We start from the raw sequence: 26,335 nt of genomic DNA on the forward strand, positions 1-26,335 counted from the left end.
AACACTTTATTACTTTATAGTTACAGAATTATCTCATGCCCAAGAAACCCAGAAATGTTCTTTTTAATTCCTCCTTTGGTGTCACTTCCTCTTCCTTAGTCGATACAAATGTATGTTCTAAGGACTACCACTTCCTTTCTTGCCTGTACACCAAATGTCTATGCTATGTAAATTTCAGACCTAAGTTCCAATGAATTGTCAACCTAAGAAGCTTAAATGTCTCTCATATTTATATGCACTACAAGACATTTAAAATAATACCCGCAACTTTCAGAAAAATAAAATAAGCTCACATACTTCTCCTACATTTATTCAAAATGTGATAATACTTCTGTTTCTAATGTAATTTTGTGAGTTGTAACTGAAAACTTCTTGAGATTTTGCTTAGTGACGTGTAGTAATGTTTAAGAATTAAAAAAAAACAGTAAAGTTTTTGGAAGAAAAACTACATTTTCTAAAACATGACTTAGTTTTATAGCTTTCTATTTATAAGATTTGCATGGCTTACATTAAGCCATAAAATTGACTTGGAAATAATGAACTATTTGACTTCTTCTCATCAAGACTATACAGATTATTACAGTATTAGGACAATATACTTTCTATAAAAGACTCTGTAGCCAGCCAGAATCATACAAATACCCAACCTATGGATTTTTTGATGACCCCAAGAAAATTGTGTTAAAATAATTTTTATTTCCTATGCTTATCTTCAGTTTGTGCCTGCAGCATTCAACTCAAACTTAGTATTGACCTAATACATAAAAAACATAAGCAGGAAAAATTATATAAGCATGTGCCATGTGTATACTTAACTGTTAATACTGAGGCATGTTGCTTAACCGTTTTGCTGTTACAGTTATTCATTTGTATTTGTAATTTCCATATTTATTATCACTTATATTATAAAACTAAGATGAGATAGATGTTCTTTATAAAAAATACATAGCAAAGTGCCAATCCAGAAAATGGGAGACATCTATAAATGTTCAAAGAGTGGATTTTCATGCCCTCCATTCAGTAGCAAGAATTCAGTGGTAAAAGTCATTCACATGTTGTTTTAACTTTTTCTGTCACATTGTCTTTGTGTTATGTTTTAAAATACTTGAAATATTCACTCCACTCAGAAATAAAAATTTTCCATGGAAGACATTTACTTTTCTGTAAAGATTAATACATGGCTTGCACCTCAGTATGATTCTATTTACAGAAGACAACTTTAAATGCATGCATTCAATTTATATTTAGTTGGAAACATCTTTTAAAATTTAATCTGGGACTTACGACTAATAAAATGCCATGAATTTGGAATTGAAAGCAGATGTATCCTATTTTCCTTTCTTCTTCCACATGTTTTTACATTGTTCCTCCATCTAATGTGGAGGCATAACCGTGACACCACACCATCACACAATAAAACTTATTTCTTTTATTTCCAAGGCTCAATAAAAGAAACTGTTTGCCTGGCAATTCCAACTTTGGAATAAGCCAAAGAACATAGATAAAGTGAATCATAACTGAAGAATTATGACATCTTAGTTAACCATTGATGAGCCACTCTCCCTGCTCATGAGACGAGAACGGGTAACAGAGCTACCATGGCGAGATAGTTGGTCACGAAACTCTGAAGCCATGAAATAATAAAGAATTGGGTCCAAAAGGCAACAGAGACTTGCAAGGCACAGGCTAAAAGGATGGAAATACAGTGTGCTTTTGACAATTGGACAACTGGCAAAGATGCTTTCCTTTACCATAGTGTAAAAAATGAAGTTAATGTGATAAGGAGTGAAACAAATAACAAAGACTGCAGCACACATAAAAACCATCCGCAGTGCTTTTTTCCTCTCACTAATCCGTTGAAAAGCAATCGGAGGCTCTTTCAAAGATACAGTTGTTTTCCAGGTACAATATGCAATGGTGATCACTGGAATCACAAATCCAGCAAGCTCAGCAATTGTAACCATGGTGACCAGAACCACTGCATTCATCTGTTTGTATCCAAGATCAGCAAAGCAGGATTCACTGTTACTGGCTAAACCAGCACTTCTCAAGATGGGAAATGGCAAACAGGCAGTCCCCACAATGATCCAGATGGCAGCACTGATGGCCATATCATATCTACGCTTCCAGTTTCTGGCTCTAAATGGCTTGAGGAGAAAGAGGCATCTCTGAAGGCTAATGCATGTCAAGAAAAAAATGCTGGCATACATGTTGAGATATTTCAGATAGAAGCACAGCAGGCAAAGGGCCCTCTGGAATGGCCAGTGATGAGTGATATAATAGTAAATCCGCAGAGGTAAGGACAGGACGTGAGCAAGGTCCGCCACTGAGAGGTTGATCATGAAAATGATGGCCTTATTCTTCTTGCTGATGAAGCGGCACAGAACCCACAGCGCTGCACTGTTAGCCAGGAGACCAGGAATAAAGATGAAGATGTACGTGGTTGCATACAGAGAGGACTGAAACGTCAAATGAGTGACATTGCAATTACTCTCAACAGTGCTGGTACTGTTGCTGCCCATCTTGAGTATCTCAGTATGTTCATCAAGGTAAACTGCGGAATTATGACTCCTGCCCCAATAGAAATAAAAAGCACAATGGTTAACTATTACTTTAGTGAATAATTTTACATTGAGATAAATATTCCAATTAGAGATAACACACAGTTCAGTAAGTGGAGGATCAAAGAAGATGCACTATTGACCCAACATTGCACATTATATCAGTTAAGATATGATGAAAATGTGCCTTGACATGATGTATTATATTCTTACCATAACAAAGACATTGTGGCATTTAAATATATTCTTTAACTTGCTTCTCCAGCATGTATACATATCAGTCTGTATACATCTACAAATATACTTTAAATGAAATCTTCCTATCCAGGCTGACACCACTCCACCAAGAGATATAAACTATCTAGCAAATCCCCAATGTCAGGCATGAGAATACTCTTTTCAGTTGTTGCTTAGGAATGTTCAAGAGACTTCCAAAACATTATAGGCTATTGCTATTGCCCTTGCTTAACAGAGATGGAATCTAAGTTCCTATTGTTGAAGACACCATACACTTTGGACACAGGACCCAGAGAACATATTCTGTATCTGCCCTTCAAGATTCTTCTGTCAGGACCAGCTTTCAACATTACCAGAAGGCACCATGCGTAGCTTCCAGAAGAATAAAGCAACTGATGGCCATGATGCCTATGAATCACAGAAACAACGAGCATGAGGCATAATCCCAAGGGTGACAACAATACTGGAGTGCACACCGTGGTAGTAACTAACAGCTTTCTAACTTGAAATTAAGCCATGCCCACTCAAGAAATCATGCCTTGTACTGAAAACCAGCCAACTATCCAGGCTAGGGAACTAACTCATGAATCTTGAAGGAAAACCTACAGTTGACATTTTACTAAACCAGCATCATCCCTAACTATATGTTAAATATTTGTCTTACCTAAATATAAGTGAATCCCTCACCCCTTGTCAAGGAAATTTATTTTTGCAATAAACAGAGGCCAATAAAGAAGCCAGAAGCAATAAAAACGCAGTTTTCTACTCCAATGCGAAGCGATACTTCTACAGTACAACTGAATCGAAGGTTCAAAGATCTTTGAGAAAGAGAATGGAAAGATTGGAAGAGCCATAGGAACAAGAAATTAACTATGAGATTGTATCTCTTAGAAACATTGGAGAGGGCTGGAGAGATGGCTCAGAGGTTAAGAGCACTGTCTGCTCTTCCAGAGGTCCTGAGTTCAATTCCCAGCAACCACATGGTGGCTCACAACCATCTATAATGAGATCTGGTGCCCTCTTCTGACATGCAGGCAGTATATTGTATACATCTTTAAAAAAAAAAAATCTCATGTTCAAAAAAAAAAAAAAACAAACAATATTAAAAAAAGAAACATTGGAGAATAGATACCCATGAAGTCTCATTCAGCATTACTGCCTAAATATGAGCCGAACAGAGAAACTACCAATAGACATGCTAATGTGGAAGGGGAAAAAAGTCATGAGGATATATGTGTGTGTGCGAGAGAGAGGGAAAGAGAGAGTCCATTACATGGAATGAGAAGAACCCATTATATTTATATATTTAGGAGCAGACACACAGAGACAACAACAACAGTAAAATAAAAGACCATGAATTTTAGAAAAGTAAAACGGATACACAGGAGGGGTTGGAGGAAGGAAAGATAAAAGGAAAAATGATATAATTGTATTATAATCTCAAAAATAATTTAAAATTCTAAAAGAATCTCATACTAGTGCAAAATCAGTAGAGGACACATTATCCAACAGTCACAGTCACAATGAACATTTCCCTAGTACCAGTAAAACAGGCCATCCGAATTATTTTTTGAAAACAACTTAAATTTTGATTTTGTATTCATTAGATTAATCATCATAAGAATAAAACTTTTGGACACTTAATATCATATGATGATTCTTTGCGGTTTCAGTTATGTGTTATGTCGGAGTACAGAAAAAAGTAGACTAGTCTGTAGGGCTTCTCAAGTTCTGCAGAGTTGTACAGGTTAACTGCAGAAAACAATGAGAGGCAGCAACAGACTCATCATCTTAACATAACTACCTTTCAAAATCTCAGATCACTTTTTCAGCATATATATAATACAGGAATGGGAAGCAAGGAAGAAAGAGAGTGATAAACGAAAAATCTGAGAATTCAAATGTGAAGTGTCTTAATCTCTACAGATACTCTTCTCAATATTCATTTTCCTCCCCACAACAATTTACACAAGTATCCCTGCAAGGATAATTATTATTTTAGTCAAAGATGCAAGGGTAAAAAATAAGGACGAAAGAAAGGAGGGAAAGAAGGAAAGAGGTAAGCACGCAAGCATGCCCTAGATTAGTTCCTGATATGAAGTGGCTTATTATTTTTTACTTTTTATTCTGGTGTGTGAATAATTACTACATTGTTGTAGTTGTGTTGTAGTTTTAAGTTCTCTTTATTTGTGGAGGAATGGCATCTGATATAATTTTCAGTGCCATTGCAATACACAGAGATGGAATAAACTAACAAAACCCCAAGTGATGATTTCACAGACAGAAAAGAATCCAAGCACTTTCACTTTCCCTCCTCTTCTCTTTCACATACAAATCTACTTGGCCTCTCATCAGTGATATATCATAAAGAGTAATGTATTCATTCTGTATGTGTATAGATGACTTAGCGTAGAGAGGTGCTCAAAGGTGAAAAGAAGGAAATTATATTTTAACCATGAAGGTGTACACCAGAATCAACAAAAGAAGTCTCCACATGTTTTATCTAATGCACGTGTATAAAGTATTATTTATTATTAAATTAATTATTATTATTATATATTATAACATTGTTATTATTTCCATCATAACACAGATGGGAAAACAGATCTTCAGAGAAATTTAGTGACTATAGAGATTGTCTTAGTCCGTGTACTGTTTTTGTGAGGAGACACCATTACTAAGGCAACTCTCATAAAAGAACTCATTTAATTGGAGGCTCGCTTACAGTTTAGGAGGGTTGGTACATGCTCCTCATGGTAGAAAACAGACAGACATGAAGCTGGAGCAATAGCTGAGAGCCTTTATCCTGATTGACAAGTATCAAGGAGAGATAGGAGAAAGAGAGAGGGGGAACTGGGCCTTAGCATGGGCTTTTGAAATCTCAAAGCTCATCTCCAGTAACACACCATTTCCAACAAGGTCACACATACTTCAGCAAAGTACTCCTCATCCTTCCCAAACACTTCCAGTCTTGGTGACTAAGAGGGTGACATTCAAACCCCCATTGAAATAACAAAGCCAAGCATACCATTTCGCAGGGTTGTTCCAAGTCTTAAGGTATTTTCAATTTGATGGTTGCCTCACTGCAGCTACGCATGACTTTAAAATGTAGCTAGCTTACACAGTATTTTCACAGATTCGGTAAGAACAGCCTCTGGTTCATATGTTAAATTCTATGTCCTCAGCTCTTGGTGCTCTGGAAACTTTAGGAGGTGAGGCCTAAGTTAATGATGTGTGTCACTGGTGATCATTTCTGTCTGTTTTCCATCCACCATGGCGATGCTCTCTGCCACCGTGAACTGAGTAAAAGTAAATCCTGGCCAACAATCACCTGGACCTCCACATTATCATTGCTTCTGTTGTCACCTCTTACCCATGCAGAGACTACCAGAGAGCAAAGGAAGTTACCAGCACACTACAAATTTCAAGAACTAAGAACAGCTCACGGCCAGTCAAATCACACTTCCACTTTTGCACTTAACAAACACGGCTATTTCGTTTTGGCTTCATGGGTGCAGACAGTTTCACTGACTAACAGAGCATGTTCTCATAACACCCTTGAGTTAAATAACAGAGCTCTTTCAGCCAAAACAGAAAGCTCAAGTCCAGTTTGCATCTTCTTCTCTTATTATTATGGGTTTGCGTGCCTCTGAATCTGTCACACATACAGCTCAGATATTCGCTATTAGTCACAAAATTAGACATTCTCATGATATGGTTACGAAACCTCTTTTCTTCTCCAAACAGGAGAGTAACTGGAAAGAGGTTCCCCTCAATCTTCTCAGTAAAAATTAAGTGAAAAAGCTCCATGCTGGGGAGAGATGAGGAATTTACATTTGGTTCAAGAGAAATGTAACACCTTGGAACAGGAACACCTAGCTTGCTCTGAAGAATCTGTGTCACTCTGAAATTTAAGGGGAAAAAAGCAATCTAAAAATCTACTAAGCCACAAATGTCTACTATGTTCCCTCTGTCTCCATATTTGTTACTGTTCTCTATCATGTCCATTTTTCTAGTTTTGTCTGTGCCTCTCCAACCCCCTGTCTCTCATTTTCAATTGCTCTCTCTATTTCTGATTAGTTTTTCTTACGTTGTCACCATTGCTTACCTTTAATCTAGACATAATTCTAGTTCCTGTCTCACAAAGAGATGTGAAATTTGTGATTCATTCCTGAGTGTGTACTTCCCTTTTCGGCATCTGTTGCTCCTTTTATCTAGAATGACCCCCTCCATTTATACATCTAGCCACTCTGAGTCTTGATTTGAAGGTTAGAGAAGCCTTCACCATTTGATCTTTCAAAGTAATCCTATTTATCATTACTTGTTCTTTATTCTTTTTTTTAATTCTTTATTAATTACACGTTCTTAATCTTTGTAGCATCAACATTTGAAATGTACAGATTCACTTAACCATTTACTCACCACCTTGTTCACTCTGTTATTAATTGTATTGGTGTCGTAAAAAGATGTTTTGTCCATCACCAAGTAGCTACTAAGCACTCAAAGAATTTTATATGTAAATTTTACAAATCTCCCATCTTAAAGATTTGCAAAAATAAAAATCTTGAGGTATCAACTAGAACACTTTTGTTTCCTGCTGCTTCCTTACAAATTCTGTCTTCTGATTTGGATTATTAGTCTGCCTAGCATGTACCCTTTCCTGCTCAGGAAAGTCAGTCAGGTCTGTAGAAGTTTAAAAGAAAAAGAAAGAAAACAATTTAGAAATCACAGGTGGCCACATACATCTTTTAGCACAAGTCAGCATATCCCAAGATCTCAAACTATCCATCATCAGCTGGACTTAAGGAAAAAGCCAGTCTTTGTAATAAGTTTATCATGGTGTTTTATACTTTTATTTCATTATTTTTCATTGCAAATTATAAAACTATTACAGATATGTACACTTGATCCATTTTATTAGCAAATGGCTTCTCATATGCACTTGGGACTTGGACTGGCAATGAAAGACTGAATCTGCAGATTCCAAAGTTCTTGACATTTAGTAAGTATAAAATGGAAATGTCCCTGCATATTTACCTTTAACCCCCATGGACTTCTGAGAAATCTATGCTAGAATCCAATCTTATGAGTCCTGTAATGTTTTTTGTGGAAAATATGGATTCTTCACAAATATCCCTATGAAATGTGCTAGAGGAATCTTTTAGAGAAATCACTGAAAAGGGTATAAAATATCAATAAAATCAGTGTATGACATCAATTAAGGTGAAGGGCATGGGTGATAAGAAAGCTTTATTCTAGTGAGGTAAGTAAAACAGATACCATAGTTTTAAGTAACAAGGTGATGTATTCAAGAAAAATTTAGTGCCTTGTTCAAGACCACAGGGTTTTTCATGCCAGAACTAGAATCAGAAATAAGGTATATAGGCCTCATACTGATCTTTGTGCCATGTTCCCCAGCTCCTAAGAAATTCAAGGATATACAGTATCTAAACTGAGTGAGGATGGCCCTTGTGCTGAGATGTTTTTACTTTTATATTGGCCTCTCCAGGAACAGGGTTGGGGAGGAAAACTGAGACTATATCTGGGGAAAAAATAAAGTCAAACTTAGCTCACCTGAATTGTTGATTACTTTATTTATATTGTAGCAGTTTTTCAAAACTTAAGTCTAGTCCCATGTTTCCAATAAAGACTTCCACAATCATGCCAGTATGAACTGATTACTATTAATGATATCAATCTGAGACTTGATTTGCAATTTAATCTAGCAAACAGATATTTCTTTATGTGTATGTCATCTATACTAATTACTGAGGTTAAGGAAGTTGAATAATAAATTCTGGAGAAGAATGTACTTGGTTAATACTCTCAAGAAGTTTGCATCATCACTTAATCCTGCTGCTACTTGAGGAGCCAGGGTGGGTTAGTGCCCATTGGGGTCTTGCCCTTCTCTAAGAAGGAGAAGGGAAAATGGAGGCATAGGGCTTAAAGGTAGAACTGAAAGGAGGGGAGGAAGGGGGCTGGGATGAGGCTGTAAACAGATTAAATTTTTAAAATCTCAAAAAAAAAAGAAGTTTGCGTCATTGGACTGAAGATACAGCTGAACAGTTAAGAGCACTTGTTCTTGCACAGATCCTGAGTTTGACTCTCAGTAGCCACACAGAGGCTTACAATCATACATTACTTTAGGTCCAGGGTTCTTTCTAAGGCCTTTTTCTTACCTACACATACACCAAGAGAGCATGTGGTACACAGGCACACTAGCACATAAAACTTAAAATAATAAAAGAATCTTTTAAAAAGATGTTTGTAGTCATGTGGGAGAGAACATAAGAGTAATTCACAATAATAGAATTTAAGAACAGTCATGAGAGATGTACCAAGGATATTTCTGTAGAAACAGAAAGAAAGGTTGCATAGAAAAGGTCAGAAATTGAAACTTGAAGAATAAGGTGATTTCAACATGCAGTTTTAAGGAGAATGTAGGAGAAAAAAGAACTTGAGAGATAATTCAGTGATAATGAATAATATTCAAAATTCCCAAGGTATAAAATCAGTCATTCTACCAAAGCTGGTAAATAAGATTAGATTGTATTATGCCAATGAGTTTAAGGCTCTTTTCCATTTTTTTCTTCTGATATATTTAGTGTGCCTGGTTTTGTTGAGATCTATGTTCCACTTGGACTTTGGTTTTGTGTAGGCTGATAAATATGGATCTATTTGCATTTTTGTACAAGTAGATATCCTGTGAGACTAGCAACATTTGATGAAGAATATATATATATTTTCTATTGTGTGGTTTTTGATGCTCTCAAAAATGAAGTGTCCTAGAGGAGGACATTGCAGCCAGTCCTGATGAGACCTGATAAGCTAGGGTCAGATGGAGGGGGAGGAGGACCTCCCCTAGCAGTGGACTTAGAGAGGGGCAGGGAGGAGATGAGGGAGGGAGGGTGGGATTGGGAGGGAATGAGGGAGGGAGCTTCAGCTGGGATACAAAGTAAATAAACTGTAATAAATATAAAAATAAAAATAAAATATTTGGAAAAAGAAGATTAGGTCGTATGATGGGGGAATAAGGGAAGGTAGTTTAAGGGTAAGATGAATAAACAAATATTTTTAAGTCATTTGAGGGGAAGATAGAATTCTTGAAAGATGCTGATAAGGATCCTGATATAACTATAACTTGAAGTTAAGCGTGTCCCTATGGCAAAACTATGGAAATTAGTTTTAAAAGATGGGACAACAAGAAATCTAAGCCATTTTGGTGGAGGTAAGCTGATCAACAGGCTTGCCAGAAATGTGTCGAATGTGCTATATTCAGTACCCAAACCACAAAAGACCAAGTCAACAGAACTCTTCCTCCTGACTATTACAGCAGTTGAGGTGTTAATGAGCTCTAAACTTGGTAAGACATGAAATTTCAAGTAAAAGTCAGATAATCGTCCTGCTAGACCCTAAATTTTATGAAATTTTACATCTTTCTTACACTGGTCCCTTTGAAATTTAGACTTTCTGTCAAGATTCATCAATTTCTGTCTCTTCCGTGGACTTTTATCTCCAACATAAACACTAAACTCCACTCTAAAATGTACCATGCTAACTTGTCCAAGATGTGTCAAATGAACTTATATTCCCCATGATAAAATCCTTTCTTTAGTTATCATCTCAGAGTTCAAGAGTTTCCTCCTTTCTCAAGGGCCCACTTCAACCCTCAGTAATTTTCTAGCACAGGGCAACTGTACTTTAACTTTTCTCTTCTTCAAACTCTTACTGTGTTTCCAGATTTCACGGAGAAAATGCACTTCCTGTATAGGAATAGTCTGTATCTTAGGCCTGTATATATAATTTAGTTTTTTTAGCAAAGGTTTAGACAAGCATTAGAAACTTATACAGGCAAGAGTATTTAATGTAGGCGTATGTTAGCAACACATAAAGAAAGTTTACTTCCTGTGTCTATCCCATTAACTACTTTCTCAGTCAACAGCCATAATCTTCCAACCTCTTCTTCTGAAATAAATGAAGTGAAGTGCCAAGAAATCAGGAAACCTAAGAAATTAAAGGCTTATAATTCCAGATTGCTATTTCTAACAGGAATCTCAAATGCTTAAGGAGACTTTCATCACTTTCTCTATATTTTTGTAGAAACAATTACGTTTTGTTTCAAAACACATGTTTATATAAGGCTTTTGAGTTTCATTCACTAATGCTGAGGTTAGAATTTAATAGACACCAAAAAAGCAGCTTGTCTTCCTAAAAAACTATATTAGTGTTCATTTTTCACAAAGAGACTATTCCAGCATACCTATATAATTATAATACCAGTTTTGTCCCTAAGTCATAGTAAACTACTAAATACAACTCCCTATGTTTCCTATCAGTTACTCAATGCTATCCTTATGTATATAAATAATTTGTGTAAGAATTAGGAGTTTTATTATTATACCCTCCACAGATCAGGAAATTGACTTTCAGCAGTATTAAATTTCTTTCTGCAAGTCCTTCAAGAGGTATTGCAACCTCATTTGTAATAAGATTCTTCATAAAACTAGAGAAGGCTGAAACTCTCCATTTCCAAACAAATTTTTGCATGTAAAACATATTTTAAGATGCCTGTTATATGGAATATACTCTCCTTAAAGATAGAAACAATGCACATATTGCTCTAGTTCTAGCACTTTAATCTATATGCACAATCCATATATGGCAAATGACTACCTAGCAGGGGTCATCAGGGTACTGTCATATCAAAATCAAGGATTTTTATGAAGTTTTTCTTTTGGACTCAAATCATCGTAGACTGCAGATAGAAAATCGGGGGCATTTTAATCTTAGTTTTGATAGCAGGAGTGTTGAGCTGAGCAAGACTTGTAGGATAGGGAACACTGAAAACAGTAGACCATAATTTTAAAAAACACTGCATTTAAACCAAAGAGACTTTGAGTCTAAAAGTCAAATACCAATTCTGTATGTTGCTGTAATAAGACCCTTCCTTTCATTGCCTTATTATTAAAATAAGACAATTGAATCCAATGGTCTTTAACTCTGTTCTAGCACTAACTTACCTTGTCTGTATATACACAACCTTTAACACTACTAGCACTGCCACTAGATGCCATCAGCATCTGGCAATTGTAAAGCAGCCATTACCCCTTATGAACACATAAATTTAAAGTATTATAGACGTGTATGTACTTGTCAAAAATCATTTTTGAATGATAATCACAAATAATCATATCAAATAATATCATCTAATTGAAAGTTGAGCATACTAGGACTCAATAAGTCCCATTTCCCTGAAGCTATTAAGGTGCACACTCAAAGTATGGAAATTCAGTTCTAGAATGAAGTTTTTTCATCCCCTAAGTAACATCGCTGTGAGTCCTCACCCTCTCAGCTCTCCTTTTTTTAATCTCTTGTTATTAAGAAACCAGCTCAGCTTAACAAACCTGTTTATCAAAATTACTTTTCCTTCATAATAGGGGCAGTCTTGTCATCATGAAGGAAGAGAAATTTAAAAAGAGAAAGAACCAGATACATGTCAGAAAAAAACAACATTTTTGTCCTTCTAATTAAACTGCTGAAATTATAGATCTCCACATGATTTTTGGTGACTGGATACACAATAGTTGCAAAGTACCAATGCAATGGGGTAGATTGTTCTGAGTCCAGGATTTGGTTTTCACAATCAACAGCAACCTTACATTGTTTTGTTTGTTTGTTTTTTTCTTGAAGGAAACAATCACTTTAAAATTCTGATCTGAACCTTAAATAAACTTTTTGGAAAATTTAATTAAAATAAAAGGTAGAACGCCCCACCCAACCATTTTCCATGATCATAGAAGATTGTCTATAATGTGATTTCACAGCAAACATCTCTGTGTTCTTTGTTAGAACCATGACACAGACTTCATAGGAAGCTAACTTACTTATCTCAAACACAGATAGCCACGAAGCACCACCCCAAACTTCTCAAAAAAAAAAAGTGCTCATTCACTTGGCATTTTTTGCTCCTCTACTACTAGGATTTAGCAGTACATACAGTTTGAACTAAACAACTTTCTATGTGAGGCCCTAAAAAGAACTCTGTTTGACCAAAAAAAAAAGGGACTGTATTCAACAGGAGACATTACAAATAGCAACTGTCCTAAATGTATGACCTGATTATCAGTACAGTTTATACAATTAGCAACCTAAGTATATCTGCATATAATCTACCTCCGTACCCTGTGTTTTAGTTTTGCATAGATAAATTCCTCAGGTAATACAAATAGGAGTGACCCACCTCATCCCATTTAAACAAGCAAAATAAGGATACACTCATGAAGAATCCAAAGAACTGAGACTATCTTCTCCAAAAAAGCAAAGCAAACCTATCCCCATTGTATCTAGACTAATTCTGGAATCAGCTAAACACAGTCTACAGTGGAGGACTCCCCAGATAAGCTTGCTTTTGGCTCACTACTGCTAGCTCCACTCTTAAAACCAATCACTGAAAAGATGTGTCCCATTTTTTGAACTTCTATCTAGAAAGACTGAGGTTAAGACAAAAATTGCCTGTTAAAGAATCAAGGATTATCTCTGAACAAACTCTGGAATCGTCTAATATATTATTTTCCCAATATGAACATCTAAAGGGTCAGAGGCATATTTACAATATTTCTGAGAAGCACAGGCTTGAGTACAGGAAAATGAACATGAGTTTTAAGACTTGGTGTCTAGCTGTAATTCTTCCACTAACTACCTGAAAAGTCTTAAACAGTTTCACCCCACTGACTTAGATAATTCAACAGCCAAAATCATGAGATTTTTATCTGTACAGCTATTTCGGCTCCAAAATACATCATCTGACACTCTTCTTTGATCCTAAAGGAAAATACTATTTGTCTCAGTATCTCTGCAAGCTAAGCTTACCATTAAGAGCTTAAATCTAAAACTTGTCCTACATAACTGGATAAATTATATACAGCAGAAGTTCAATACCTCTTTTATTGCCTAAGTATGTCAAATTGTCCCAAATGAGATGAAATACAACTTTGTACTTACTCTTTGTGGCATCCACCCTACAGAAAGTCCATTTAGCAATCAGTGACTTACATCACACACAACCTACTGCTCTTGTGACAGTGGAGGCTTATAACATTAAACTTCATTTTGAACTCTGCCTAGACTCAAAGGCAATCACATTTGTTCCCTCTGTAAGAACCCTGAGACAACCAGAGATCATTTCTTTCAAAACACTAGCTCCAGGTCTTTTCCTGTCCTGAGCTTCCTGTCTCCATCAATCCTTCCAAACGGAACCTCAAAGTTATAGGTGCTGGGCTAGAACTTACCTTGATGCTGAGCTGGGATAAGGAGTCTTGTACCTTTGCAAGGAGACGGGAAAAAAAAATACAACTCTGGGCAGCACACAAATATCCTGCTGATAACTGAAAAAAAATTAGTTTTGAAAGAGGAAGTTGAGCACACTGTTGTCTCACCACAGAAACCTTACTTGCGCAGAACGAAGGTAAGTCCCTTGAGCAGATGACGCTAGTCAAGTTTGATTTCTTCTTTACTTCACTGGTGCTGCACAAACAACTGATACACCTTGCCTTCATAACTGTTACCCACCTTATTTTCTTCCACCACAACCCAAATTATTTTCTTACTATATTGCAGTAGGTTTTGTGTCAAGAAAAGATGTTTTAGCCAAAGAAGAAGAAAGCTTAACTAAGAGCTGGCAAGCTGCTGCTCTTTCAATTCCAGGAGGCAAAGGCTAAGGAAACTTCAAAAGACATGTGAAAACTAATAACAGGACTGTCTTTGCTTACATTTTCCACCCAATCTGGATTATCCTCATCTTGATCTATCTCTAGGTTCATATTTTAATATGCAGTTTAGTTGTTTTGTGTATTTATTGTGCCCTTAATATGTCTATATTATCTCTGTATTCCAAACAGGATTTTCATGAATGTTGCATCAAGGAAAATTAAGAAAATGGGTGAATAAATAAATGCTCAAAGAATGCACATGTAAATAAGTAAAAGGTATGATTGATTGCAGAGTATACCTCCAGTGTAATAATAGTCTGATGATTCTGCACTGTGTCTATGGGATTTTCAGCAAGATGCGTGTAAATACCACACACTTAGAAACAACACTTTCAGCTGAGTTTCACAATAATTCTGAGAAGTTAGGTTTACAAAGTAATACAAACCTCTACAAGTATATAAAAGAACCACACTCAAAATTTGCAGCCTGGAGCTGCAAAGAACCTTCTGGGTAATAACCATAGTAAAGAAGAAAAACATAAATACTTGTGGGTTAGGTCAAAGAGTAGCATTTTGATTCACAGATAAGACTGATTAAAGAAGGAAATGGAACACCATGTCTTTGTAGGAGGGCAACCTGGAACTGCAACAGCTCATTTTGCAGCAAATGCATCTTGTAAAATCACAACTATTAGAGACCTAGGTGTAGATAAGACCAGCACTCAAGGATGTCCAATAAAAATCACAGGGGCTTCAAGGGATGGAGAAGAAATGGGTTTTAGCATTGGAAACTAAGAGTCTGGTCTGATTGATGCTAGGATCATGACTTGTGAGGACTGGCAAGGGATAGGGTATTCTTCCTGGCTGAACTATGTAAACGCAACAAACAACCTTGAAGTACTCAACTTAATTCTGATTCATCCAGCTCCAATTGTTGTTCATTTATTTTTTGACTTGGCATCCCTACTGAAAAGAGACTAAGCTGACAGGCCAACATGCATCTCAGTCCATTTGGCAGTTCTCTTCTCTACTATAAACTATTAAATTGGCTTTGTGATACAGATCTGTCCCTTGCTAGTTTGAGCAGTGTGAGCCAGTTTTCTAGAGTATTATCTTCTCTGAAAAAAAAAAATATAGTTCTAGACCTTTTGAACTTTGAATCCAAAGCCTGGGATAAAGGAAGAAAGAAACCTTTTCTTTACAAGTGACCAAGGTCACCACATACCACATTCATTTCACAGACAACTTTTTAATGTTGCTAGAAGAAAGCCTGCCTACTTATCTCAAATCTCGCTTGTGTACAAGTATCATTGGCACTAAAAAGGAGAAGAACAAATCAGAAATTAGTGACCCAATTCAGGAAAAAAAAAAAAAAAAAAACAATTTAGTTCAGGGAATTTTGTAGGTTAACTAGAAGGAACAAAGGCGTGGACAAACAAAAAGAGCTAATAACTTAGCAATCATCTCTAACTAACCAGTTGCTGAGTGCAGTTGGTGGTCTGGGCCATCAATGTGCCAGCCATCATGGACTAAATTTAGTGTAGTTGTTCATCTTTACCCATCAATCTGGATGCTTCCTTTCTTCTTGCTCACTGCACTGTATATTCCCTAGGCTGGGGAAAGTTTACAATTAATGCTTCGAAGGCTACCCAGAGGCTATTTAAAGTGGGCTGGCTTTACCCAGGGTCAGATGATTGTTCAAGGTTCCTGAATAAACTGCATTAAAAAAAAACTCAAATTTTCTTATATTAGTGTGATTTAATTATTATGGATATACATGTTCCTCTTTCACAGTCTACTAAAAAAACAAGGAGGCAGTTTCAACTCTACTGATAGTAAGGGAAAGGAATCTTTTTATAGTTTTAGGTTAATGATTTTTGCGACTCAATTGCTAAGTCTTTGCCTGAATTTCTATGTTATTTCACATTTATTTGTAGTTTGTAGTAATATGCTATAGTATGCATTATTTTAAACTAGCATTAATACTTTGTCAACTAAAGAGTAAGCTCCACAAGGAGAGTAAGAGAACCAAAAATTCTGAGCCCAGGGGTCTTTTCTGAGACTGATACTTCAACGAAGGACCATGCATGGAGATAAGCTAGAACTCCTGCACAGAAGTAGCCCGGTATCCAAGTGGATTTTCTAGTAAGGGAAACAGGGACTGTCTCTGACCTGAACTCAGTGGCAGGCTCTTTGATCACCTCCCCCTGAGTGGGGAGCAGCCTTACCAGGCCACAGAAGAAGACAATGCAGCCACTCCTGATGAGACCTGATAGGCTAAGGACAGATGGAAGGAGAGGGGTCTTCCCCTATCAGTGGCCTTGGAGAGGGGCATGGGAGGAGTTGAGGGAGGGAGGGTGGAATTGGGAGGGAATGAGGGAGGGAGCTACAGCTGGGACACAAAGTGAATAAACTGTAATTAATATAAAAAATTAAAATTAAAAAAGAGTAAAAAATACAACACAAAGGTGAATTGTGACATCATTTTTTATTAGAACCAGTCAACACAAACTATTTTGAATAAACTATTTTACAGGCTCTGATTTCTGTCTATATACCTGTAGAATATCACTGTGAACTATTTTATAATTAATTTCCCAATACTTAATGAACTATTTTGATCAGCTTTTTGTGATGCGGGGTGAAGGTGATGGAATTTAGAACCATATTATATAACTTCTGTTCTCCAAGAGATGATTTATGAAATGTTAATCATTCTTAAAAATAACTAGAAAGCATAGCATAGTATATAATTAGCTATTAAACTGTGTGAACACAGTATGGATTTGTTTGGGAAAGTATGTAAGGACTCGATGCTCAGTAGACAAATTTTGCATCATAGAGCATGGAAGTAAGTAAATCTAGGAATTTATGAGATAGGTTTTAAACAGAACCAGGGAAAAGGAATGAAAAGTATTATGAATACTTTTGGTATACTGTCAGCATTATACCTAATTTGTACTTATCAGATCATTTAATACTTCCTATGAAGAAGGAACTGATATTATTTCCTGCTTTGCCCATTACTGAATTGGAACACAGAAGAGTAATTAATTTCGTAAGATGGAAAAGCAAGGAAATAGGAAAGGCAATATTCTGGCCCAACTCTATCTGCCTCTCCAACTCCGTACAAGAACACTTACAAGGCAAAACTGGATGATGAACACTCTTTTGGAGGACATATTAGTAATTTACATATAAGGTAAAAAGAATGTGGATTAGTGCAACAATAATACAAATGATGATGAAGAGTAATTTTAAAAGGATTATTTCTCTCTAATGGGCTCTTAAAACTATAATCAGTAAAATGAAAGAGGAAATGAACCTTCATGAATAGGAATAAATCAGTCTTTGAAGGGAGTCGATTTTTGCATATTTTCCATTAAAAGGTTTTGAATTGTACCTTGAAGTGTCTTCTTTCAGGAAGAAAAATATAATTAATAACTACAAGAGTGGTTCATTTTCCTGAACCCCAGAGGACTGTTTCAGAGACATTTAATAGCACAGGGCCACTTTTTGAGGCTTCCTATGAGGAACCTGCTGTCATAAGAACTGAAGTATTTTATCTGAAATCAGAGTATTTTCAGGAGAAATTATTTCAATAAGAAAGACAACTGACCAGTTTGGTATATGTGCTGTAAATCACCCAGAATGATTAATTTTTACTTGATTCTGGATATTTTATTTAGTTTCCTATCATACAAACCCATGAACCATGAACAAAATTCTTTTTTTTTTTTTCAATGCAGTTTATTCAGGAACCTTGAACAATCCTCGGACCCTGGGGAAAGCCAGCCCACAGCTTAAATAGCCTCTGGGTAGCCAACCCAGGCGTGCCACGTGGGCAATGCAGATAGGTCCACATACACGGAAGCAAGCCAGATCCTCAGCCTTAGCCAAATGTGGAATTGTTCGTGACAGAGAGCACTCACCATCGGGAAGGTGGAAGGCAGAAACCAGCTCCATCTTTAAGGCATAACATTCCGCAGCTCTCTACAGTTCCCCCTTTTTGTTTTAGACGCATCAGGCAAGAGTAGAGGTCTGATCTCTGATATTAGAAATAAATTGGGACTTTGTACCGATATTCATTTAGGTGTCATCCACCCAAAGAGCATCAGACCCGTCAGATACCTTTTTCTCAGAGGCGGGACCTGGGGCATCAACCCGCATGCAACCAGACATGCTCTTCTCTGGGTCCAAAGCGGCTGACCCTGAGTGCAGTGCTTAGCCTCGCATCCTGAGCGTAACATTTTAGCTTTTTATGGTATCCAACCATGCTTGGGGAGAATGTTCTGCTTCAATGGCTGTAAAGGCCTGAATGATCATGGCTGCATCACACTGTTGTGAGACTCTAATCTTGCATATATACCACAGGCAAACCAAGGAGACCAACACCAGAAGGCCTGCTAACGCTCCCATGCCCGCCCATTCCTTCAGATGATTCATGGCTGCAGCAATCCATGATGATAATCCTGTGGCTAGTCCTGCGTCCACTCTGGTAGAATTTACTGTGACAATGGCCACTCTCAGCTGCTCCATCGTAGTATCGAATTCTCCAGTCCAATTACCTAAAATATAGCTCGACAATTGTTTAGAACAAAATTCTTAAGGATGAGAAATGTAACACTATATCTTGTCCCACTTTCTTATTTTATAGAAAAAAAACATTCATTTGTAAATAAAACTGATAGTTAAAGAAATTACACAATAAAGGGAGTCTGTATATCTTCATCACCTTCATTAGAAAAAGTGATTTACTTTTCTTTTGAAAGATAATGTCTTTCTTCTGTGTTCCTGTTGTTTTACATGGAAAGACAGAAAAGGCAGATACCATATTTTGCATAAAAATGTGAAATTTATTATTTTGGACAATTAATATTTGGTAATGGAATAATAACAATAATGGCTGATTGGATCTTTCACACTAAAAGAAAGGTTTTTAGAATTGACACTGATAACACAGTGTATTCCAAGGGTCTAGAATTTCAGTTACTTACAAGTAGCATTTTTTGATGTCACTAAACATTTTCAATTTTTATTTTTTATTTATTATTTATTACAATTTATTTAATTTGTATCGTAGCTGTAACCCTCTCCCTCATCTCCTCCCAATCCTACCCTTCCTCCCTCTTCTCCCTCTGTGTCCCTACCCCAGTCCACTGACAGGGGAGGTCCTCCTCTCCTACTATCTGACCCTGGCCTATCCGGTCTCATTAAGGTTGGTTGTACCATCTTCCTCTGTAGTCTGGAAAGGCTGTACCTAACCCCCACCCCCAGAAGGAGGTGATCAAAGAGCTACCACTGAGTCCATGTTAGAGACAGCCCCTGATTCTCTTACTAAGGAATGTACATTGAGACTGAGCTACACCTGAGCAAGGGGTCTAGGTCCTCTCCATGCATGGTCCTTAGTTGGAACATCAGTCTCTGCAAGCCCCTCTTGACCAAGATTTTTAGCTCTAAACATTTTTGAATTTACAATATTTTACTCATAAAAATCATTTAGGATCCAAAGTTGGGTATGGTGATACAAACCTTTTATTTTACCACTTGGGAGGCAAAAGCAGGCAGATCTCTGTGAGTCTGAAGTCATCCTGCTCGACATAGTCAGTTTCAGGACAGCCAGGGCTACAAAGAGAGACCTTATCTCAAAAAACAAACAAACAAACAAAAAAACAAGCAAATAAATAAATATATAAAAATGTTTAGGATACAAATAAGTCACTTATTTGTTTGTATCCTACCTTTTGGTAGTTACCATATTCAGTGTTAAAACAGTTATTAATCTACTCAAAATAATAAATCCATTATGCCCATAAGACATGTTTTTGAAGTGAGATCCGTACAATATTTCTTAAGTTTTATAGCAAAAACAAAAGACTGAAGGTAAAAACATAAAAAAATGATAACCTGTCTTTTGTTATGTGAGGCATTAGAGAGGATTATAAAGATGTAAAAGAATAATCATTATTTTGTAAAGTAATCTCATTTCAAGATCTCTCTTTGGAACAGGAAGTAATTAATCTGCTCCTCCCTTTTTCTGAAAAGTATACAGGTTCTGACATGTGCAACTTTGAATTACAAAATCTATACGTGCTTAGCCAATAATTTCCTAGAGACAAATTCACATTATTAATGTGTCACTGAGAGAGCCATTGAAACAAGAGACACGAATCAATGTTTTTAAAAATACAATAGGAAAAGCTCCCTTTTGATTTTTTCATAATCTACATTAAAATTACTCTGTATATTATTTGTCAAAATTAAACAATATAAACTTTATAGAATATATTAAACTTAAAATTAAGGAATAGACAATATGATTTTATATAATAATTGCAAAGTATGTCCTAAAAATACCAGAGAACCATTTATACTGGATTTCTTTAAAATTCAGTGGTGGAGCTGTGCATTCAATGGCTCTCCAGTGACACATTAATAACATGAATTAGACTCCAGAAAATTATTGGCTAGCTCAGTGGATAAATTTTATCCAACAAATTTCATCTGTCAGAACCTTAATTTTCCCATGAGATGGTATATATGTGAAGTGGAGCTTAGTGTAAGGTGCTTTGCTCATGAGGAAAGAGCTTTTTTATTTAAATAACTTACAGTCCCTTTTTTTCTCTTGCAAACATTGTGTTTGTTTTGTCTTTTTCTTCCACAAATTGAAGCAGCTATCACCAGATGCTGAGTATATGTTCTTGTACTTTCAAGCCAATCAGTTTACTTCTTTAAAAATAAATAAATAAATTATCAGCCTCATATATTTAGCTATGCGAAGAGAAAGCAGATTTAGAGACTGAATGATAGGGACTCTGACACTTGGTGAGGGCTCAGCGTACCCCTATTTCTTCCTAGAGGCCTCTTTCAGCCTTTCTTTCTAATTCATCACCATCTTTTCTGACTCCACTAGAACCACCCCACCCCAACCCAAAATCCAAAGCTGCCACATGACTCTGGGATTCAGGTGGGGGATCTCCATACTCCTTCCAGTCCTCCATTCCTGCCTTTCCAGATTTAACTGCCTACAGCATGCTTTCTTCCCAGCCCAAACCCATGCCCTGGGACTCAAACTTTTTTAAAATTTTTAATTTATTTTTTATATTAATTACAGTTTATTCATTTCGTATCCCAGCTGTAGCTCCCTCCCTCATTACCTCCTCATATCACCCTCCCTCCTTCACCTCCTCCTATGCCCCTCTCCAAGTCCACTGATAGGGAGGTCCTCTTCCCCTTCCATCTGACCCTAGTTTATCAGATCTCATCAGGACTAGTTGCATTGTCTTCCTCTGTGGCCTGGTAAGGTTGCCCATCGCCTTCAGGGGGTGGTGATGAAAGAGCCAGCCACTGAGTACAGGTCACAGACAGCCCCTGTTCCCATTACTAGAGAATCCACTTGGATACTGAATTGCCATGGGTTACATCTGTGCAGGTTTTAGGTTATCTCCATGGATGGTCCTTGGTTGGAATAGCAGTGTCAGAAAAGACCACGGGGCCCAGATTTCTTAGTTCTGTTGCTCTCCTTGTGGAGCTCCTTTCCCTTCCAGGTCTTTCTATTTCCTCCTTCTTTCATAAGATTCCCTGCACCCTGCCCAAAGTTTGGTTATGAGTCTCAGCATCTGCTTTGATACCCTCCTGGGTAGAGTCTTTCAGAGGCCTTATGTTGTATAATCCAGTCCTGTTCCCTTTTTTCTCCCCCTTTTGATATCCATCCCATTTGCCTTTCTGAGTGAGCATTGCTCATCTTTACCCAGGGTGCACTTGCTTAGCTTCTTTAAGTGTACAAATTTTAGCATGTTTATCATATATTATATGTCTAATATCCACTTATAAGTATGTACCATGTGTGTCTTTCTGCTTCTAGAATACCTCACTCAGGATGATCTTTTCTGGATTCCATCATTTGCCTGCAAATTCCATGATTTCATTGTTTTTAATAGTTGAGTAGTATTTCATTGTGTAAAAGTACCACAATTTCTATACCCATTAAAGTGTAGGGGCATCTGGGTTGTTTCCAGGTTCTGGTTATTATGATTAAAGCTGCTACAAACATGGTTGAGCAAATATCCTTGTTGTGTACTTGAACAACTTTTGGATATATGCCGAGGAGTAGTGGAGCTGGATCTTGATTAAGCACTATTTCTAATAGTCTGAGAAAGCACCAGATTGATTTCCATAGTGGTTGTACAAGTTGACATTCCCACCAGCAATGGAGTAGGATTCCCCTTTCTCCACATCCTCTCCAGTATGTATTGTCACTTGAGTTTTTGATCTTAGCTATTCTGATGGGTGTAAGGTGAAATCTCAGGGTCCTTTAGATTTGCATTTCCCTGATGACTAGGGACATTGAGCATCTCTTTAAGTGTTTCTCTGCCATTTGAATTCCTCTACAGAGAATTCTCTTTAGCTCTGTATCCGATTTTTTAATTGGATTATTTGTTTTGTTGCTTTTAATTTCTTTAGTGTTTATATATATTCTGGATTGGATATTAGCCATCTGTCAAATATAGGGCTGGTGAAGATCCTTTCCCAATCTGTAGGCTGTCGCTTTGTTCTGACGACAGCGTCCTTTGCTTTACAAAAGCTTTTTAGTTTCATGAGATCCCATTTATTGCTTGTTGATCTTAGAGCTTGTGCAGTTGGTGTTCTGTTCAGGAAGTTGTCTCCTGTGTCAATGAGGTCAAGGCTCTTCTCTACTTTTTCTTCTAACAGATTTAGTGTATCTGGTTTTATGTTGAGGTCTTTGATCCACTTGAACTTTAGTTTTGTGCAGGGTGATAAGTATGGATCTATTTGCATTTTTTCATATGTAGACATCTAGTTAGAGCAGCACCATTTATTGAAGATGCTGTCTTTTTTCCATTGCAGGGTTTTGGCTTCTTTGTCAAAAAACAAGTATCTATAGGTGTATGGATTTATTTCTGGGTCTTCTTTTCAGTTCCATTGATCCAGCATTCTGTTTCTATGCCAGTACCATGCAGTTTTCATTACTGTTGCTGTATAGTACAGTTTAAGATCAGGGATGGAGAAACCTCCAGAAGATCTACAATAATGTAGAAGATTGTTTAAGCAATTCTGTTTTGTTTTGTTTTGTTTTGTTTTTCCAGATGTCAAGGTACCAGTGCAAAAACACAGACATGAACAACCAAGACAATATGCCTCTTCCAGAAGTCAGAAACCCTATTATGATAGGCTCCAAGTGAAACAATTTGGCCAAAGCACAAGATAAAGATTTCAAAACAGCAATCATACATATGTTCAAAAACCTTAAAGAGGATATGAATAAATGCTTTATTGAAAACACAAGCAGTTAAGTGAAATGATTTTAAAAAACAAGTTAAAACACTAAAGTAAACATTAACAAAAAAACATAAAATCAATAAAGGAAGCGCAAACTGATCTAAAAACTAATAATGAAAAACCCAGAATGTCGAACAAATACCTCAGAAGTAAGCCTTACTCACAGATTAAAAGACATGGTAGAGAAAGATTCAGGTCTTAAAGACAAGGTGGAAAAAATTTACAGCTCCATCAAGTAAAAAATTAAATTTATACAAAAATCCAGGCAGAAAATATCCAGGAGATATGGACACCATTAAAAGATCAAACATATATATATATGTTTGATATATATACAATAGACACAGAGGAAGAAGGGTCAAAGGCACAGAAAATATTTTTTATCAAAATCAAAGAAGAAAATTTTCTCCTTCTAAAAAAATAAATCACTATCAAGATACAAGAGACACACAGAACACCAAATAAACTGGAACAAGAAAAGAAACTTTCCATTACAGGTAATGATCAAAACAAAATAAACAGAACAAACAAAAGATATTAAAAGTTATAGGGGTAAAACCCCATGACGCATACAAAGGCAGGGCCGTTAGAATAACAGCAGACGTTTTGATGGAAACAAAATTTCAAGGAAATTTTGATGTTCTTGGATTGAAGGTCTTCCACAAATTCAGACTACAGCTGCCAGTCCAAACTACTATATCCAGTGAAACTATCTATCACAGTTGATGAAGAAAGAAAAACTTTTCATGGTAAAACAAATTTAAACAACTGTTGTTCAACCAATCCTGGTCTATAGAGGGCATTACCTAGAAGCACATTTTCCAATCTGAAGAGAAGGTAAACTATGTCAAAAAGTAATACCATAACAATTAGTCAAAGGAGGCGGAAAACACAGTACAATAAATAATGGAAATTAATAAGTACTGCTCAATAATACCCCTAAATATTAATAGTCTTATTTCCATAATAAAAATGTATAGGCTACCAGATTAGTTTAGAAAGGATATCCATATTTCTGCTTCATTAAAAAAAATACACATCATTATCTATGGTTACAAAGATGGAAAAGGTGTTCAAAGTACAAGAAATCAAGAAGCAAGCTGATGTATATACTTTGACATCTGACAAAACAACTTCAAACCAAAACTAATCAAAAAATAATAAGAAGAAGAAAAGTAAGTACATATTCATTAAAGGAATAAATTCATTAAGAGGAAATTACAATTTTAAATATTTATTCATTAAACACAAGAGCATCCAAATTTAGATAAAAAGAAAAAAGAACCTACTACAGATAAAATTATATATTGGGACTAACATGGCAACAGTTGTTAACTTTAATACCACACTGTCACCAAAAGACAGGTTATTCAGACAAAAACTAAACAGAAAAATGCTGAAGTTAAAAAACATCATAAATAAAATGCACCTAACACACAACTAGAGACATACTAAAAATATACTTTTTTATCAGCAGTCCCTGAAACTTTTTCCAGTACTGACCATATATATCAGGACACCCCCTGATTGGGGAGCAGCCTTGTTGGGCCACAGAGGAAGACAATGCAGCCAGTCCTGATGAGAACTTATAAGCTAGGGTCAGATGGAAGGGGAGGAGGCTCTCCCTTATCAGTAGACTTGGAGAGGGGCAGGGAGGAGATAAGGGAGGGAGGGTGGGATTGGGAGGGAATGAGGGAGGGGGCTACAGCTGGGATACAAAGTAAATAAACTGTAATTAACATAAAAAAATAAAAATTTAATTTAAAAAAGCTAGTCTTAACAGATAATTTTAAAAATCAAAATAACACCCTACATCTTATCTAACCACTTTGGATTAAAGCCGGCTATCAAAAACAATAGAAATAGCAAAATACTCACAAACTCATGAAAGCTGAACAACTTGCTACTGAATGTAAAAATGAGTTTAGACTGAAATAAAGAAGGAAATTTAAAACAGTTTATATTTGAATGGAAAAAACACAGTATACTAAAACCTATGAGGCACAGCGATGGCTGTTCTAAAGGGAAAGCTCATAGCACTAATTACTTCCACAAAGTTTCGAGAGAACTCACAGTAGTAACTCAGTGACATACCTGAAACTCAAAAATAAAAACAAGAACTAATACCCCCAAAATAGCGATAAATAATCAAACTCAGAGCTGAAGTCAATGAAACAAAAGCTTAAGGAACAACAAGGACACTAGTGGGACTTAACAAGAATCCAATTCCTAAAAAAAAAATCTAGGCGGGGTCTTTTCTGAGACTGATAACTCCAACCAAGGACCATTCATGGAGATAACCTAGAACCCCTGCACAGATGTAGCCCAGGGCAGTTCAGTGTCCAAGTGGGTTACATAGTAATGGGAACAGGGACTGCCTCTGACATAATCTGATAGGCCTGTTCTTTGATCACCTCCCCCTGAGGGGGGGGGCAGCCTTACCAGGCCACAGAAAATGACAATGCAGCCACTCCTGATGGGATCTGATAGACTAAGATCAGAAGGAAGGAGAGGAGGACCTCCCCTATT

The 26,335-nt window shown here is 36.6% G+C and overlaps 1 protein-coding gene across 1 annotated transcript; it reads right to left on the minus strand.

The window, feature by feature from the left end:
* Positions 1-1,411: 1,411 nt before the first annotated feature.
* Positions 1,412-14,170, minus strand: P2ry10 (P2Y receptor family member 10). The gene is made up of 2 exons (XM_021627400.2): positions 14,087-14,170; positions 1,412-2,571 (listed from the first exon to the last, which is right to left on the minus strand). The coding sequence occupies exon 2, from the start codon at positions 2,520-2,522 to the stop codon at positions 1,536-1,538; it is 987 nt and encodes a 328-aa protein (XP_021483075.1). The 5' UTR covers positions 2,523-2,571; positions 14,087-14,170; the 3' UTR covers positions 1,412-1,535.
* Positions 14,171-26,335: the final 12,165 nt, after the last annotated feature.

This window comes from Meriones unguiculatus, chromosome X, assembly GCF_030254825.1.
Source record: "Meriones unguiculatus strain TT.TT164.6M chromosome X, Bangor_MerUng_6.1, whole genome shotgun sequence".
NCBI classification, from domain to species: domain Eukaryota; kingdom Metazoa; phylum Chordata; class Mammalia; order Rodentia; family Muridae; genus Meriones; species Meriones unguiculatus.